Source organism: Hemitrygon akajei, chromosome 2 (assembly GCF_048418815.1).
Source record: "Hemitrygon akajei chromosome 2, sHemAka1.3, whole genome shotgun sequence".
Taxonomy (NCBI): Eukaryota; Metazoa; Chordata; class Chondrichthyes; order Myliobatiformes; family Dasyatidae; genus Hemitrygon; species Hemitrygon akajei.
In genome coordinates, this window is record NC_133125.1 from 197435293 (window position 1) to 197454671 (window position 19379).

The 19379-nt window shown below is 48.5% G+C and overlaps 1 protein-coding gene across 2 annotated transcripts in view; it reads left to right on the plus strand.

Moving 5' to 3' along the window:
* The first annotated feature begins 1437 nt into the window (after positions 1-1437).
* The window catches only part of LOC140719922 (uncharacterized), a 41099-nt gene continuing 23157 nt past the window's right edge, over positions 1438-19379 (plus strand). The window contains exon 1 of one of the 2 annotated variants that reach the window (XM_073034847.1): positions 1438-1550. In XM_073034847.1, coding sequence (XP_072890948.1) covers positions 1498-1550 — 53 coding nt within the window. In that variant the 5' untranslated portion in view covers positions 1438-1497. The remainder of the gene's footprint in view (positions 1551-19379) is intronic. The other variant, XM_073034850.1, reaches the window with a different exon arrangement.

The following is a 19379-nucleotide window of genomic DNA, read 5'->3' on the forward strand; positions in this document are numbered from 1 at the left end:
CTCTCACCTCCCAGCTTCTCACTTCAACCCTCTCCCTCCACATTCCCCGTACCGTCTCACCTCTCACCTCCCAGCTTCTCACTTCAACCCTCTCCCCCTCCCCCCACATTCCCCGTACCGTCTCACCTCTCACCTCCCAGCTTCTCACATCAACCCTCTCCCCCTCCCCCCACATTCCCCGTACTGTCTCACCTCTCACCTCCCAGCTTCCCACTTCAACCCTCTCCCTCTCCCCCCACATTCCCCGTACTGTCTCACCTCTCACCTCCCAGATTCTCACTTCAACCCTCTCCCCCCACATTCCCCGTACCGTCTCACCTCTCACCTCCCAGCTTCTCACTTCAACCCTCTCCCCCTCCCCCCACATTCCCCGTACTGTCTCACCTCTCACCTCCCAGATTCTCACTTCAACCCTCTCCCCCCACATTCCCCGTACCGTCTCACCTCTCACCTCCCAGCTTCTCACTTCAACCCTCTCCCCCTCCCCCCACATTCCCCGTACTGTCTCACCTCTCACCTCCCAGCTTCTCACTTCAACCCTCTCCCTCCCCCCACATTCCCCGTACCGTCTCACCTCTCACCTCCCAGCTTCTCACTTCAACCCTCTCCCTCTCCCCCCACATTCCCCGTACTGTCTCACCTCTCACCTCCCAGATTCTCACTTCAACCCTCTCCCCCCACATTCCCCGTACCGTCTCACCTCTCACTTCAACCCTCTCCCCCTCCCCCCACATTCCCCGTACTGTCTCACCTCTCACCTCCCAGCTTCTCACTTCAACCCTCTCCCCCTCCCCCCACATTCCCCGTACCGTCTCACCTCTCACCTCCCAGCTTCTCACTTCAACCCTCTCCCCCTCCCCCCACATTCCCCGTACTGTCTCACCTCTCACCTCCCAGATTCTCACTTCAACCCTCTCCCCCCACATTCCCCGTACTGTCTCACCTCTCACCTGCCAACCCCCTCCTCCTTTCCCTTCCCACACCCCACCCCACCGCCTAATTCTTCCCCTGTCGGGTCCTGACGAAGAGTCTCGGCCGGAAACGTCGACAGCGCTTCTCCCTATAGATGCTGCCTGGCCTGCTGTGCTCCACCAGCATTTTGTGTGTGTTGTTGTTTGAATTTCCAGCATCTGCAGATTTCCTCGTGTTTGCCGTTTTCTTTTTGTCTTTTTGGGAACTGAAATTTACAAATTAAATCTGTTTAATTATAATCATAAAACAATTATAATGTTCCAAGTGTGAAATGCGCCGGAGGAAGTTTCTCGCAGGGAGAGCTGACCACGTCCCGCCGATTGGTGAAGAAATGCCCTGTCTTTCCCGATTTGGATGCGATTTTGACCTGATGGACGGAAGGCTGGACCAATGAACGAACCGCGGCTGAGGATGGACTAATGGGAGAAGCGCAGGGCGGGACCTCCGGCGCGGGGGTGTGGCTAAAGTTTGCCGAGAGCCGGACAGAAGTTTTTTTTGTTGTGTCGTAGGGAGGGGCGGCGGGCGATGAAGGGTCGTCCTGGGGCGACCGCCGGTACGGAGGGTCGGCCCGCAATCTGGTATGTAGATGTGGAATGGGGAGAGTGGGAGGGAGAAAAGAAGAGGGGCGGTGGGTCGGAGGGGGAGTGAATGTGGGGGAGAGTGAGAGGGCAGTGAACGAGAGTTTGGGCAAACTCGGGTTGTTGTCACGAGAGTGGTGGAGGCTGAGGGGAGATGTGAGAGAGGTTTTTAAAGATTATGAGAGGCAGAGACAGGGAGTATCCTTTTCCAGGGGTTGAAATGTCTAATACCAGAGGGCATGTATTTGAAGTGAGGGGGGAATTTCAAAGAAGGGGCAAGTTTTTTTTAACATGGAGAGTGGAGGGGGCCTGGGATGCACTGTCTGGGGTGGAGGTACATCAGAGACTATCGAGACGTTTAGATAGACGGATGAATGTGAGGAAGATGTAGGGATATGGACATTGTGTAGGCAGCAGAGAATAGTTAGCTATTTAATTACTAATTTAATTGTTGAAGCAAAGCGTTGTGGGCCGAAGGGCCTGTTCCGGTGCTGTACTGGCCTCTGTTCCATGAATGGGGAAAACCGGGGAGGGGGTATTTGTTGAGTTCTGAGATAGAGTGTCGAATAAACCGTTCTGGCGGTCTTTCAGTTTGCCCGAGCCTAATCACAGGACAATTTACAAAGAACACTTTGGTCTGTGGGAGGGAACCCACGCGGTCACGGGGAGAATGTGCAAACTCCTCGCAGTGGGAATTTGACCCAGTTTGCTGGTATTGTACGAACCACTGCACTACAGATTGAGATTGAGCGAGGGGTAGTGAATGGGGGGAGGCAGGAGTGAGGCCAACAGTATATTGTGGGTGAGCTGCCCTCTTGAAGGGTTTGGGAGTGTGGACCCTCAAGCCCCCCCCCCCCCACTGCCTGGCTAAAGGGGAAGATGGGACACACTACCCTCTCTTTGCGGCAGAGTTTGTAAGTATAAGGAGGAGGGGTCCCGTGAGGAGGGAATGGGGCAAATGACGGCTGTGTTCCTGTTGGCCTTTTGGGGAAAACGCACTACCTTGGGTGGGGGCCCAGTGTGGAGAACAAAAGTCGGGAAGTAGCCCCCTCCCCCTTTTCCTTCTGTTGGCCTTTAACCCCCACCCAAAGGCGCTGGTCACCGTTTCAGGCAGACGTTCCTCCTCTGGCTGATGGTAAGCCTCGAATCTGCTTTGGCTATCACTGAGAAATGGTTTGTCTGTTTAAAGAATCGTTCCTACAAGTTAGAGAACAATTGAAATGTGTAGTAGCAGACAGGCTCAGAAATGTGATGGCAGAGGGGGAGAAGCTGTTCCTAAAACAGGGTGAGAAGAGGGCGTGTCCGGGGCGATGGGGACCTCGATGTTGGCTCCCTGAGGCATTGCCTTTTGAAGGTGACCTTGATGGTGGGAAAATCAGTGCCTATGATGACACGGAACATTGCAGCACAATAATGTTTGGCCCACGGTATTGTGTTAATCTACTCCAATATCGATCTAACCCTGCCCTCCTATATGAACCTCCATCTGTAGAAGAGTTAAATGTCCATAATGCATCTGCCTCTACCACTGCCAGAGGTAGCACTACGACAGCACCCCCTATACCTTCCTCATATCGCCCCTCGTTTTGACCATGTCAGCTCCGGGAAAAGTCTCTGGCTGTCTACTGGATCTCGTTATCTCGTCGTCCCGTCCGCCCGATCCCGTTCTCCGGTCGTCCCGCCCGCCCGCCCGATCCCGTTCTCCGGTCGTCCCGCCCGCCCGCCCGATCCCGTTCTCCGGTCGTCCGGTCAACCCGTTTCTGGTTGTCTGCCAGTGACTAGTGTTGTCTGGGGCGGGACCAATTCTTTTTCCCTTGTTTGCCAATGATTTTGGGTGATGCTTTGATGGGTTTATGGTTAAGTCTGCAGAGAATACGAAGATAGGTTGGAGCGTTAGGTAGTTTTGAGAAAGCAGGGAGGCTGCAGAAGGACTAAAACAGATTAAGATAATGGGCAAAGAACTGGTAGATGGAATGCAGTGTCGGGAAGTGTATGGTCATGGACTTTGATAGAAGGAACCAAAGCATAAACTGTTTTCTAAACGGGGAGAAAACTCAAAACTCAGAGGATTGTGCAGGATTCCCTATCGTTTAACGTGCAGGTTGAGTCTGTGATGAGGAAGGCAAATAGGATGATAGGATTCATTTCGAGAGGATGAGAATATAAAAGCAAGGGTGTGATTGTAGTGTTCTCGTACAGGTGCAAGAACTCTGAACTAAACACCGAGGTAAACCGTAGTCAATGAGGGCAGGGTCTCAGTAAGATTAACCGTATACTCTTCACTCTTCCACATTAACGTATGGTGAAAACCTGTTGATAAAACAATACAAAATATATACAGTATTTGTTTCCTTCTTGACATCACATTTACATCATAAGTACTTGCAAAAGTAAAACTACAACAACTATATTACATTAAAGTACAACATACAGTCAGAATCTACCTACGCCATCGACTGGCTTTAAATACACTTCAACACAAACTGTCCAGCAACGCTTTCAATAGCAAAGAAAATAAACTTTATCAACCGTCATTACTTTTAACAGAATCAGCGTTAACATTTTTACTTCAACATATCGATTATCTCATGAACTGACGGCGTTGCTTCTGTGATGTTTCTTAGTGCGTCGAAAGAAAACTTTCCTCGCGCTGATCCTGCACACACAAGCCCCTTCCTTCCCGTTTCTCCAAACCGGTATTTTCCCACAGGACGCGGCGAAACCGGGTGTGACGTCATCACATGCCGCGATACATCACAGACAAAGAATTTATTTTCAACAACCTTAACTAGAAAATAATTACAAACGAATTACTGAAGCAAAAACGTAATAAACCAAAGGAATGCCTTAAGGGCAACACAGTGATACTGAGACTTGGTAAAGCACTGGCGAGGCCTGACGTAGTCCCTTGTCTAAGGACCGACGGCTGACTTTGGAGAGGGTCCAGAGGGTGTTCACCGGAATGATTTCAGGAATGAAAGGGTTACCGTATGAAGAGCATTCCAGGGCTCTGGGCTGTAAATTCCTGGAATTTAGAAGAATCGGGGTGACCTAACTGAAATCTACCAAAGTGGATGTGGAGAGGACGTGGCCTCAGAATAGAAGGTCACCCCTTTTAGAACAGAGATGCGGAGGAAATCCACTAGCCAGAGAGTGGTGGTGAATCTGTGGAATTTGTTGCCACAGCGAGCTGTGGAGGACAAGCAGTTGAGTATATTTAAAGTGGAGTTTGATAGGTTCTTGATTAGCCAGGGTGTGAATGGTTACAGAGAGAACGCAGGTGGGTAGGGTTGAGAGGGAGATGGCTCAGGGCACATTTAATGGACCAATTGGCCTAACTCTTCTCCTGTCTCTTATGGTCTTGTGGAGTAACAGTTTGTATATTTAAATGAAATACGTTGAACACTACCGATACTTTCAGAACTATAAAACTGTGAATTAGTTCCTGATAGCTACCGACAGAGGAATTCATCCAGCGTATGCTGCCGTGTTCGACTGTAAATGAACACAATCAGCTCAGACAATGCACTGCCTTCATACAATGCTTTCAACCTCCAAATCTTCATTTTCATTGTCAATGCCTTCTAATTCTTCATAGCTCCTAACTTGCTGAAGCGTTGAAATTGTTTCATTTTCACTCCCGGCTGTTCCTGGTGTTCTGAAGCCTGAAACCGTGGTGAGCAAAACAGTTCTGAGGTGTCTTGGTTGCCGCTTACTTCTGACTGACTAGCAGTGACAAACATTTCTGCTTTTTGAACACAAACACACACAGCTGACGTGTTTGAAAAGCTGTTTGCTCTGAGCACGGAGTTCTGACTAATGCCCACACAAGCGCACGTGACTGCTGTTTCCCCAGTTAAGCAGCACAGCTCCTAAATAAAGAAAAGGAATCCTGGCCATTCTCATTATTAGTTTTCATTTTAAAGAGTCGTCCCAAATAAACAAGTGCCCTGATGAACTGAAGGCAAAGTTAACTGGAATCCAGTGCATTGCGAAGGGAGAGTACGTTTGTTTCTCTCATGTCATCGTGCTGAGAAACGCCTTTACATCAAGCAGTCGAGATTACTGCAATGCACTTGGCAAAGCAATCTGTTGACAAACTTCAACTCATTGCTAGACATGCAAACAAAATTATGATGAGGGAACAGGTGTCTCCCCTCCATACTCCCACTCCCATCAATAAGCCATCCGCTTTGGCTTTCTGTATCTTTCAAAATTGATTTTAAAGTTCTCGACAATCTGGGACTGAGTACATCACAGAGTCATTTTCGTTTAATAGTCTTGTTTGATCTCTCAGGTCATCTTCCACCGGTCTCTAAATTTAAACTATCTCCCTCAAAAGATAATTCAGCTTTATTGAACTATGCGCTAAAACTGTAACTCAGTACCTAAAGCTAGCAGGCTCCGTTATCAGCTCTAGACCTGTTTATTTATTCCTCCTTTAACGAACATTTTTTCTTTGATCCCAAAGCACTTTGAGCATCATTTGCGTGAGAGGTGCTCAGTAATTGTGAATGTGCGCCGCAGTGAATCCCAGATGTATTTGGTGACATACATACGTACTCAGACTGCGATGCGCTTTGCCCTATTTGTGATCTGTGCAGGTAGTGAAGTGGTGCGATTAGCCGGCAGTCTGTCTGTCTTCACTGTGCCTTGTTTGCGGGACTCTCGCTCTCTCTGTGGAGTGTGCGAGGGGTTGTGACTGGAATGTTCAAGCTGTGTCTTTGCTTGCTGTCAGCAGAGTCCCGCTCCCAGTGGCGAGGAGGCTACGTAGCATTCCCACCAGGACCACCAGACCCAAGCAGATCAAAACCTCCTGCCACTAACCCACTCCTCCACACTACTTTCCTGTCAGAGTCACCTCGCGTACAGACACTCCTGTGCCTAGCGTCACTTCAAGGACACGCAGTCAATCCATGAGCTGCCTTTTCTATGAGTATTTATTGCATTTTATATTATAGCATTTTGTGCTGCATCAGGTCCAGAGTTCCTGGCGTGTGTGTACTGGAAATAACATTTAACTTGAATCTTGAGTCAGGGAGATAGCAGGACCTGTCCCTGCCTGCTCCTCCTTCCGATCTCTCACATCAATCGGATTCCTGGAATTCTGCCTCGGAGCACTGAAGATCGTGACGGGGAGTTCCAGCTGTGAGCTGAAGAGGGAGATTGCAGATCGTTCTCGGGCGTGAAGGTCCGTCCTGGGCAATTACGAATTACCGTGGGAGTTTGAGATATGGTACGTCACCAAAGACGCTCACAAATTTCTACAGATGTGCCGTGGAGAGTGTTCATCACTGTCTGGTGTGGAGGGGTTCTTGCACAGGACTGGATAAAGCTGCAGATAGCACGGCACCAGGGAGCGGGTTCAATTTCACCGCTGCCGGTAAAGAGTGCGTGCGACGCACGGGATTCCTCCGGTTGCCATGGTGTCCTCCCGCATTCCAAAGTTGTACCGTCTGCAAAGTTAATTGGTCATTGTGAATTATCCCGTGATTAGGCTAGAATAAAATTGGGGGAATGCTGGGTGGAACTGCTCAGGGGTCGGAAGGGCCTGGACCTCAATAAATTCATAAACTCAAAACCTGAACTCCGCTCTGTCACAGACACGAGTCTCCCCAGTCAACTCCGTCACAGACAGACACGAGTCTCCCCAGTCAACTCCATCTCAGACAGACACGAGTCTCCCCAATCAACTCCGTCACAGACAGCCACGAGTCTCCCCAGTCAACTCCGTCACAGACAGACACGAGTCTCCCCAGTCAACTGCATCACAGACAGCCACGAGTCTCCCCAGTCAACTGCATCACAGACAGACACGAGTCTCCCCAGTCAACTCCGTCACAGACAGCCGCGACTCTCCCCAGTCAACTCCGTCACAGACAGACGCGAGTCTCCCCGGTCAACTCCGTCACAGACAGCCACGAGTCTCCCCGGTCAACTCCGTCACAGACAGCCACGAGTCTCCCCAGTCAACTCCGTCACAGACAGCCACGAGTCTCCCCAGTCAACTCCGTCACAGACAGCCACGAGTCTCCCCAGTCAACTCCGTCACAGACAGCCACGAGTCTCCCCAGTCAACTCCGTCACAGACAGCCACGAGTCTCCCCAGTCAACTCCGTCACAGACAGCCACGAGTCTCCCCAGTCAACTGCATCACAGACAGCCGCGAGTCTCCCCAGTCAACTCCGTCACAGACAGCCGCGAGTCTCCCCAGTCAACTCCATCACAGACAGCCACGAGTCTCCCCAGTCAACTGCATCACAGACAGCCACGAGTCTCCCCAGTCAACTCCGTCACAGACAGCCACGAGTCTCCCCAGTCAACTCCGTCACAGACAGCCACGAGTCTCCCCAGTCAACTCCGTCACAGACAGCCACGAGTCTCCCCAGTCAACTCCGTCACAGACAGACACGAGTCTCCCCAGTCAACTCCGTCACAGACAGACACGAGTCTCCCCAGTCAACTCCGTCACAGACAGCCACGAGTCTCCCCAGTCAACTCCGTCACAGACAGCCGCGACTCTCCCCAGTCAACTCCATCTCAGACAGACACGAGTCTCCCCAGTCAACTGCATCACAGACAGCCGCGACTCTCCCCAGTCAACTGCATCACAGACAGCCGCGACTCTCCCCAGTCAACTCCGTCACAGACAGCCACGAGTCTCCCCAGTCAACTGCATCACAGACAGCCACGAGTCTCCCCAGTCAACTCCGTCACAGACAGACGCGAGTCTCCCCAGTCAACTCCGTCACAGACAGACGCGAGTCTCCCCAGTCAACTCCGTCACAGACAGCCACGAGTCTCCCCAGTCAACTCCGTCACAGACAGACACGAGTCTCCCCAGTCAACTGCATCACAGACAGACACGAGTCTCCCCAGTCAACTGCATCACAGACAGACGCGAGTCTCCCCAGTCAACTCCGTCACAGACAGCCACGAGTCTCCCCAGTCAACTGCATCACAGACAGACGCGAGTCTCCCCAGTCAACTACATCACAGACAGCCATCTGGTCCTCGGGTTGAGATTCTCAATTGGAGGAATGGCAATTTTGATGGATTCTAAGGATCTGGTAAGAGCGGAGGCTGTTTTCTGGCAAAGGTGTAGTTGGGAAGTGGGAGGCCTTCAAAAGTGAAATTGTGAGAGTACAAAATGCCTGTCAGAATTAAAGGTAAAGATAACAGAGTTAGGGAACCATGGTTTTTGAGGTATAGAGTGTGAAACAGACTCTTTGGCCCACCATGATCTGCCAACCTTTTCACCTACTCTAACATCAATCTAGTCCTTCCCTCCCACATAGCCTTCATTTTTCTAAAATCCATGTGCCTGTTTCTTAAATGTCCTTAATGTTATCAGCATTCCCTCACGGCTCTTCACCTCTTCCCCGATTAATGAGGCCAGCACACCGTACACTGCCTCACCCACCCTATTCACTGGGGCAGCAGCCACTGGCACCCGATTGCATTTACTGTGTTACTCTGCAATGCTGAGAGTCCCATTGCTCTGAATTCGCTGATGGGGAGGGTTTTACTCTGCAATGCTGAGAGTCCCATTGCTCTGAATTCGCTGATGGGGAGGGTTTTACTCTGCAATGCTGAGAGTCCCATTGCTCTGAATTCGCTGATGGGGAGGGTTTTACTCTGTGGGGAGAGTCCCATTGCTCTGAATTCGCTGATGGGGAGGGTTTTACTCTGCAATGCTGAGAGTCCCATTGCTCTGAATTCGCTGATGGGGAGGGTTTACTCTGTGGGGAGAGTCCCATTGCTCTGAATTCGCTGATGGGGAGGGTTTACTCTGCAATGCTGAGAGTCCCATTGCTCTGAATTTGCTGATGGGGAGGGTTTTACTCTGCAATGCTGAGAGTCCCATTGCTCTGAATTCGCTGATGGGGAGGGTTTTACTCTGTGGGGAGAGTCCCATTGCTCTGAATTCGCTGATGGGGAGGGTTTTACTCTGCAATGCTGAGAGTCCCATTGCTCTGAATTCGCTGATGGGGAGGGTTTTACTCTGTGGGGAGAGTCCCATTGCTCTGAATTCGCTGATGGGGAGGGTTTACTCTGCAATGCTGAGAGTCCCATTGCTCTGAATTCGCTGATGGGGAGGGTTTACTCTGCAATGCTGAGAGTCCCATTGCTCTGAATTCGCTGATGGGGAGGGTTTTACTCTGCAATGCTGAGAGTCCCATTGCTCTGAATTCGCTGATGGGGAGGGTTTACTCTGTGGGGAGAGTCCCGTTGCTCTGATCAGGTTACAAGCCGGGACTCGTGTGGGAGAATTCGCTGATGGGGAGGGTTTTACTCTGTGGGGAGAGTCCTGTTGCTCTGATCAGGTTACGAGCTGGGACTCGTGCGGGAGAATGCCCGTGCTTAGGGGAGGGGGAGAAGTTTACCAAATTTAACCATTGACATCTCCGTCCCAGGGGAGGGAAGGTGATTCCAGTAGCCCCTCACTTAATCCCCATCTGCCCTGGGGAGTGGTGGGGGAGGGGGGGGATGTCTAATGTTAGCATTCATTTTGAAAAGACTAAAATGTGATGCTGACTGAGGCTTTATAGGGCATTGGGGAGAGTACTGTGGAGGTTTACAAGAATGATCCCAGGATCGAAAGGGTTAATGTTTGAGGAGTGTTTGACTCGGGGCCTGTACTCACGGGAGTTTAGAAGAATGGGGGAGTTATCTCATTGAGACCTATCAAATATTGAAAGGCCGTAATAGAGTGGATGTGGAGAGTGGGGAACAGCCTCAGAATAGAGGGACATCCTTTAAGACCAGAGGAAGTTCTTTGGGTAGAATGTGGTGAATCTGTTGTCACAGATGGTTGTGAGGCCAAGTTATTAGGTACAGTTAAAGCGGTGGCTGATCAGTCAGAGGTTATGGAGAGAAGAGAGAATGGTTGAGAGGGATAATAAATCAGAGATGGTCAAATGGCGGAGCAGACTCAATGGGCCGAATGGCCTAATTCTCCTCCCGTGTTCTGCTATTTGGGAATGAGGCTGCACAGGAAAGACTTGGTATCTGGCAATCACAATGCCATTACTTTCAAAGTACCGTAAATATGCAAAATGTTAGGTCTGGTGCATCAGTAGAGATTCTAAACTGGCGAGAGGCCAGTTTTGATGGGATCAGAAAGGATCTGGCAGGTGTGGCCTGGGACGGGCTGTTTTCTGGCAAAGGGCCTTCAGAAACAACATTTCAAAGAACAAAGTTTGTATGTGCCTGTCAGAATATAATGAGTGTAGGGAACCTCGGGCTTTCAAGAGACATTGAGACCCTGGTCAGGAAAAAAAGAGGAGGTGCGTAGCAGGTACAGGCAGTTAGGGACAAGTGAGTACGAGAAAGGAGGAGGACAGTTAGGAAAGAAATCAGGAGGGCTAAAAGGCGTGAAATTACTCTAGCAGACAAGGTGAAGGAGAATCATAAGACTATAATAATCATAAGGTATAGGAGCAGAATTTGGCCATTTGGCCCATCGAGTCTGCTCCACCATTTCATCATGGCTGATCCAATTTTCCTCTCAGCCCCAGTCTCCTGCCTTCTCCCCTCCCCATATCCCTTCATTCCCTGACCAATCAGGAATCTGTCAACCTCTGCCTTAAATATACATTTAAAAATGGCCTCCACAGCTGCCTGTGGCAAAGAATTCCAGTTTCACCATTCTGGTTAAAGAAATTCCTCCTGATCTCGGTTCTAAATGGATGCCCCTCTATTCTGAGGCTGTGTCCTCTGGTCCTAGACTCCCCCACTATAGGAAACATCCTCTCCACATCCACTCTATCCGTGTCCTCTGGTCCTAGACTCTCCCACTATAGGAAACATCCTCTCCACATCCACTCTATCTGTGTCCTCTGGTCCTAGACTCCCCCACTATAGGAAACATCCTTTCCACATCCACTCTATCTGTGTCCTCTGGTCCTAGACTTCCCCACTATAGGAAACATCCTCTCCACATCCACTGTATCTGTGTCCTCTGGTCCTAGACTTCCCCACTATAGGAAACATCCTCTCCACATCCACTCTATCTGTGTCCTCTGGTCCTAGATTCCCCCACTATAGGAAACATCCTCTCCACATCCACTCTATCTGTGTCCTCTGGTCGCAGACTCCCCCACTATAGGAAACATCCTCTCCACATCCACTGTATCTGTGTCCTCTGGTCCTAGACTCCCCCACTATAGGAAACATCCTCTCCACATCGAATCTGTCTGTGTCCTCTGGTCTCAGACTCCCCAACGATAGGAAACATCCTCTCCACATCCACTCTATCTGTGTCCTCTGGTCCCAGACTCCCCCACTATAGGAAACATCCTCTCCACATCCACTCTATCTGTGTTCTCTGGTCCTAGACTCCCCCACTACAGGAAACATCCTCTCCACATCCACTCTATCTGTGCCCTCTGGTCCTAGACTCCCCCACTATAGGAAACATCCTCTCCACATCCACTCTGTCTGTGTCCTCTGGTCCTAGACTCCCCCACTACTGGAAACATCCTCTCCACATCCACACTATCTGCGTCCTCTGGTCCTAGACTCCCCAACGATAGGAAACATCCTCTCCACATCCACTCTATCTGTGTCCTCTGGTCCTAGACTCCCCCACTATAGGAAACATCCTCTCCACATCCACTCTATCCGTGTCCTCTGGTCCTAGATTCCCCCACTATAGGAAACATCCTCTCCACATCCACTCTATCTGTGTCCTCTGGTCCCAGACTCCCCAACGATAGGAAACATCCTCTCCACATCCACTCTATCTGTGTCCTCTGGTCCCAGACTCCCCAACGATAGGAAACATCCTCTCCACATCCACTCTATCTGTGTCCTCTGGTCCTAGACTCCCCCACTACAGGAAACATCCTCTCCACATCCACTCTATCTGTGTCCTCTGGTCCTAGACTCCCCCACTACAGGAAACATCCTCTCCACATCCACTCTATCTGTGTCCTCTGGTCCTAGACTCCCCCACTACAGGAAACATCCTCTCCACATCCACTCTATCTGTGTCCTCTGGTTTAGACTCCCCCACTACAGGAAACATCCTCTCCACATCCACTCTATCTGTCCCCTCTGGTCCTAGACTCCCCCACTATAGGAAACATCCTCTCCACATCCACTCTATCTGTGTCCTCTGGTCCTAGACTCCCCCACTACAGGAAACATCCTCTCCACATCCACTCTATCTGTGCCCTCTGGTCCTAGACTCCCCCACTATAGGAAACATCCTCTCCACATCCACTCTATCTGTGTCCTCTGGTCCTAGACTCCCCCACTACAGGAAACATCCTCTCCACATCCACTCTATCTGTGCCCTCTGGTCCTAGACTCCCCCACTACTGGAAACATCCTCTCCACATCCACTCTATCTGTGTCCTCTGGTCCTAGATTCCCCCACTACAGGAAACATCCTCTCCACATCCACTCTATCTGTGCCCTCTGGTCCTAGACTCCCCCACTATAGGAAACATCCTCTCCACATCCACTCGATCAAGGCCTTTCAGTATTTAATGAGGTCACCTCTCATTCTTCTGAATTCCAGTGAGTAAAGGCCTAGAGTCATCAAACGCTCTTCATACGACAAACCGTTAAGTCCTGGGAATACCTCTGTGAGCCTCCTTTGACCCCTCTCCAGTTTCAGCACATCCTTTCTAAGATGAGGGGCGTACAACTGCTCAGAATACTCCAAGTGAGGCCTCACCAGTTCTTTATAAGTTTTTATATTCCAGTCCTATTGAAATGAATGCTAACATTGCATTTGCCTTCCTCACCACCGACTCAACCTGCAAATTAACCTTCAGAGAATCCTGCACAAGGGCTTCCAATTCCCTTTGCACCTCAGTTTTTTGTATTTTCTCTCCATTTAGAAAATAATAAGACTGTAAGACCATAAGACAAAGGAGCAGAAGTCGGCCATTCGGCCCATCGAGTCTGCTCTGCCATTTCATCGTGAGCTGATCCAATCTCCCCTTTAGTCCCATTCCCCCGCCTTCTCACCGTAACCTTTGATGCCCTGACTACTCAGATACCCATCAATCTCTGCCTTAAATACACCCAATGACTTGGCCTCCACTGCCGCCTGTGGCAACAAATTCCACAGATTCACCACCTTCTGACTAAAAATTTTTTTCCGCATTGTTACGAACCCCGTAACTGGGTGACTTACCAGCAAAGATAGAGAAGTCCGTTGAAGTCTGATGATACTATTTTTAACAGTATTTATTAGTAAAAATACACAAAAATAATATCAATGCAAATATGCAGATAATATACGTCATCAATACTAAACCTAAAAGTGCGGGTATAATAATAATCAATAAGAAATAAGCTTTATCATTGTCTAGGGGATAATGAATTGTCCGATGGAAATGTACAGTTCACTGCAGTTCCACAGGCTGCCGTCTCTTGGTTGTCGCTGAGTTGCAATTGTTGGGGGGAGAGAGAGAGAGAGAGAAAGAGAAAAACTTGCCGGCTTTCCTTCATGATTTTGATCCGTCAGGTGTCTCGTTGTCGTGGCCGTTCAAGTGTGGCCTCTCCTTTAGCTAAACTGTTCTTCCGTGATGAGCCCGCCACCCAGGCAAGGGAGGACGCACACGAGCTCTCACCGGCTTTTGCTATCAAACGCTGTCACGGGATTTCTAGCGTTTCTCCTGGTGCGTCTGAAGGGGTTGTTCCCCAGACCCTCTTTTATCCTCACTCACGGGGTCTCAGATGTCAATCAGGTTGGGATGATGCAATCCCTCAACCAGCCCACTCTGGTCGTCCCCTGAGGGCTTCAATGAATAGTACAGTGCTCAATACACAATTCCGTCTCCAAGAGACAATGGCCGTTATCAGTGGTTCCGTTCCGCTGATGTCAGGAGACATTCCAAACCTGTGTATTCTGCGTCTCTCTCCCTCATGATGTGTATCCCTCTCATTTCCTGGGTCTCAGACCCGAAATAATAGCGATCTTGCGATTCTCAAAAAGGAGGGGGCAACTTTGTACCCTTCGGCCCCTCAGAGTTGCTTCACCTTCGTAACACCCCCTTCCTTCTAAGGATTTTTGCCACAGGTAAAAATTAATTAATACAGAGTCTTACAGGATTTCAGAATCTAACACAATACAAAAGAGTTTTTTTTTCACTACAGAGTAATACAGTTATACATTCAATTCAGCATCTAAACAGTTAGCGATTACATTGTCACTTCCTTTAATATCTTAACATCTTGTACCTTAATAAGTTCTTGTAGCATCAGACTCCAATTTAATAACCACCTATTTTTATTCCTTTTCTTCAGCAAACAAAACTAAAGAGTTGTGATCTTAGCTTATGTGTATATTACAAAAGTTCATGCAAATACTAATCTTTATTTTACTTTCAAACTTAACAGTCAATCTTCCACGGGGTTGTCTTTATTATTTACATGCTTTGTCGAAATCCCTTAAAACTGGATCCTGTTATTTAAAGTGGCATCTCGTCAACCCTCGCCCCTTTTCCAGTTAACTCCCAGGTGGTTAGCTTGCGTACCAGTGTGGAATAGGCTGTTGCATGCTCCTTTCATAGGAGTTATTTTATCAACAATGTTTTCCAAACTTAGCCCATTGGCTGAACTTCCACACAATTCTTTATTTTTAAGCAAGTCGTTAGTTTCATCTTCAGGACCCTTCATTCTATTAGTTTTCAGTTTAATATCTGCAAGCAATCCCTCTTTGTCCAAACAACATTTCAAATTCTGCCTCTTCACAGCACACCCTTGAATAACATTAGCGAGTGGGGTACCTTTACATTCCCAATCAAACTGTAATTGATTCACAGGCACCGTGTTACCAAGCCATTGTTCCTTCAGCCTGGTTGCTGCTTCTGACACCAATCCAGGCTTTAAATTTTCTTCATTCAATTTAGGAACTACACTTTTCCCTTCTCCTTCAATAATAATATTCACCTCACCAGCTTTCATCTCCTCACTAACTTTTAACACACCTTCGAACACAAACAACTGGGAATTCTCACTTCCCACTAGTACCAGGTTAACCCTTTCTTCACTGAACCAATTCCATCTGACCCAAAAGGACTGCATTCCTTTTTAACTGAATCAAATACCTCAGACTTTTCCTGAGTTTCATTACTAGGTTCAGTACCACGTGCATCCACATCTTGAACACACTCAAACGGGACATCTGCCTCTTCCAGGCTTTCAATACCCATCCCCTTTTCAAATTCTAAATTCCCCTGATCCTCCCAGTTACTCTCTGGGCAACTTCCTTCCGGAGTAAACTCAACCCTGCGGGTTAAAACAACCTCATCTGCCAGCCCAGCAGACTCCTTCAAGGTAATGGCATCCTTTTCATCTAGGACTGCCCTCACTTCATTATCGGGAACACCTTTAAAATTTTCAACTTCTTCAAACAGTTCTGTCAAGCCAGACAGATCATCCATGTCCAACCCTGGACCTTCTAACAGCCTTATCTGTTTCTCATTTTTACTCTGTGCCTCTATAAATTTCCTCCTGGCTAAGGGTAGGTCTACCTCCTCTCCCTTACTCTCTTTCACCTCCTTATTCTCCGTTTTACCACCCTCTAACCCCTCTTGGTACAGGGTCGGTAAAAACGTCTCAGCCAAATCGATACTGGCCGGATTTAAACTGCTCTCTGTCTCAGCTGCCTTTCTCGACATGCTGCGAGTGATCGCGCATGCGGGATAGATCTTGGAATCTAGGGGGCAGGTCCTCAACACTTACAGGCTGGTTTGTCAGCTCCATGGCCGACCAAACCTCACCACCGGCTAAATCGTTACCAAGAAGGACGTCTACGTCAGCTCTTGGAAATTCTGATCGCACCCCTATTTCAACGGTTCCAGATACCAGATCACAATTCATAATGATCCAATGCAAAGGCACCACTTCTGTCCCTTTTCCTATGCCTCTCAAAGCTACCTCTCCCGTCTCAGGACCAAAATCTAGTACCTTACTGAGAATCAATGACTGCTCAGCTCCAGTGTCTCTCCAGATCCGCACTGGAACTGGTGTTTCTCCCTCTTTCACAGACACGGTCCCTTCTGAAATAAATTTCTCACGCCCCTCTTGTATTCTATCTACTTGGGGCTCTCTCGTCGATTTGCTGATCTACACAATACACCCTGTAGGGACTGCTGCTTTCTCTTTTCCTGTCTCCTTCCTCGGAGCAAAGCACTTAGATGCAATATGACCCACCTTTCCACAACTAGAACAGGTCAAGCCAGGAACCCTCCTGCCAGCCTGCCTTTCTTTGTCCTTACTTTTACCACTAGCTCCCGGCTGAATTTCTACCTCAGCCGGCGGGCTTTCTCTACCGTTCCTACGGTCTTTCTGGTAACTCTTATTCGAGGAAAACTTTGTCTTGTGGGTTAGGGCATATTCATCTGCGAACCTGGCAAATTCTGATATGGACTTATTCGGCTTCTCGTTCAAATACATCCGGATATCATCCGAAACACAACCTTTAAATTCCTCAGTCAGAATTAACTCCCTTAAACGCCGAAAATTCTCTTCCACCCTTTCTGCCGCACACCAGCGATCCAAGAGCACACCCTTCTCATAGGCAAACTCGGTATATGTCTGATTCCACACTTTCTTTAAATCTCTGAACTTTTGTCTATAGGCCTCAGGTACCAATTCGTAGGCCCGAAGAATGGCCTCCTTTACTTTCTCATAATTCTCTAACTCCTCCTCCTCCACAGACAACGCCGCATATACCTGTTGTGCCTTCCCTTTTAACACACTTTGTAACAGCGCCACCCACTGATTTCTGGGCCACTTCTGATTCACTGCCACCTTTTCAAAATGCAAGAAATAACTATCAACATCCGTGTCCTCGAACGGAGGTACTAACCTAAACTCCCTACTAACATTAAACCTCTCCTCTCGGTCTGACCCTTGAACTCTTCGCTCTTGCCTTAACTTCTCCAGGTCCAGCTCATGTTGCCTCTGCTTCTCCTTCTCCTCATACTCTCTCTGCTTTTTGGCTCTTTCCTTCTCCTTTTCAGCTCTTTCCTTCTGCTTTTCAGCTGCTTCCAGCTGTTTTAACTTAATTTCATGTTCCAACCTTAATTTTTCCAACTCTAACTGAGCCGTCCCACTAGTTGGTACCTTTTCAGGGATATTTTCCAATACCTCAGCAGAAAACACATTCTTCACAATATAAAACTGAGTTATGGCCCTCCGCACCTCCCGCTTTTTCATTGACAACCTCACCTCTGCGAGGTTTAGTCCTTTCGCAATATTTATCAAGTCCGTCTTTGTGGCCGCCTCTAGCGCCTCCAGAGTCGGGTTTTCTATAAATTCACCCATGTCCATCTTTGCTGGTTTCCCGTCTGGTTACCCGTGCAACCAGATCCAAGTTTGGACTTAAAAGCCTGATTTACTGGCCCTCCAATTTGGTATCAAATCCCGAGACGAGGCCCCACGTTGTTACGAACCCCGTAACTGGGTGACTTACCAGCAAAGATAGAGACATCCGTTGAAGTCTGATGATACTATTTTTAACAGTATTTATTAGTAAAAATACACAAAAATAATATCAATGCAAATATACAGATAATATACGTCATCAATACTAAACCTAAAAGTGCGGGTATAATAATAATCAATAAGAAATAAGCTCTATCGTTGTCTAGGGGATAATGAATTGTTCGATGGAAATGTACAGTTCACTGCAGTTCCATAGGCTGCCGTCTCTTGGTTGTCGCTGTGTTGCAATTGTTGGAGAGAGAGAGAGAGAGAAAGAGAAAAACTTGCCAGCTTTCCTTCATGATTTCGATCCGTCAGGTGTCTCGTTGTCGTGGCCGTTCAAGTGTGGCCTCTCCTTTAGCTAAACTGTTCTTCCGTGGTGAGCCCGCCACCCAGGCAAGGGAGGACGCACACGAGCCCCCACCAGCTGTCGCTATCAAACGCTGTCACGGGATTTCTAGCGTTTCTCCTGGTGTGTCTGAAGGAGTTGTTCCCCAGACCCTCTTTTATCCTTACTCACGGGGTCTCAGATGTCAATCAGGTTGGGATGATGCAATTCCTCAACCAGCCCACTCTGGTTGTCCCCTGAGGGTTTCAGTGAATAGTACAGTACTCAATACACAATTCCGTCTCCAAGAGACAATGGCAGTAGTCAGTGGTTCTGTTCCGCTTATGTCAGGAGACATTCCAAACCTTGTGTATTCTGCGTCTCTCTCCCTCATGATGTGTATCCCTCTCATTTCCTGGGTCTCAGACCCAAAATAATAGCGATCTTGCAATTCTCAAAAAGGAGGGGGCAACTTTGTACCCTTTGGCCCCTCAGAGTTGCTTCACCTTCGTAACAGCATCTCTGTTCTGAATGGGTGCCCTGCAATCCTCAAGTCATGTCCTCTCGCACTAGACTCCCCCACCATGGGAAACAACTTTGCCACATCCACTCTGCCCATGCCTTTCAACATTCGAAATGTTTCTATGAGATCCCCCCTCATTCTTCTAAACACCAAGAAGTACAGTCCAAAAGCTGTCACACGTTGCACATATGTTAACCCTCTCATTCCCAGAATCATTCGAGTGAATCTTCTCTGAACCCTCTCCAATGTCAGCACATCCTTTCATAAATAAGGAGTCCAGAACTGCACACAGTACTCCAAGTGAGGTCTTACCAGTGCCTTATAGAGCCTCAACATCACATCCCTGCTCCTATACTCTATTCCTCTGGAAATGAATGCCAACATTGCATTCGCCTTCTTCACCACCGACTCAACCCAGACTCAATCTTGGTAAACTAGCCAAGAATATAAAGGAGGATAGTAAAAGCTTCTTTAGGTATGCAAATAGCAAAAAAATAGTTAAGACCAAAACTGGACCATTGAA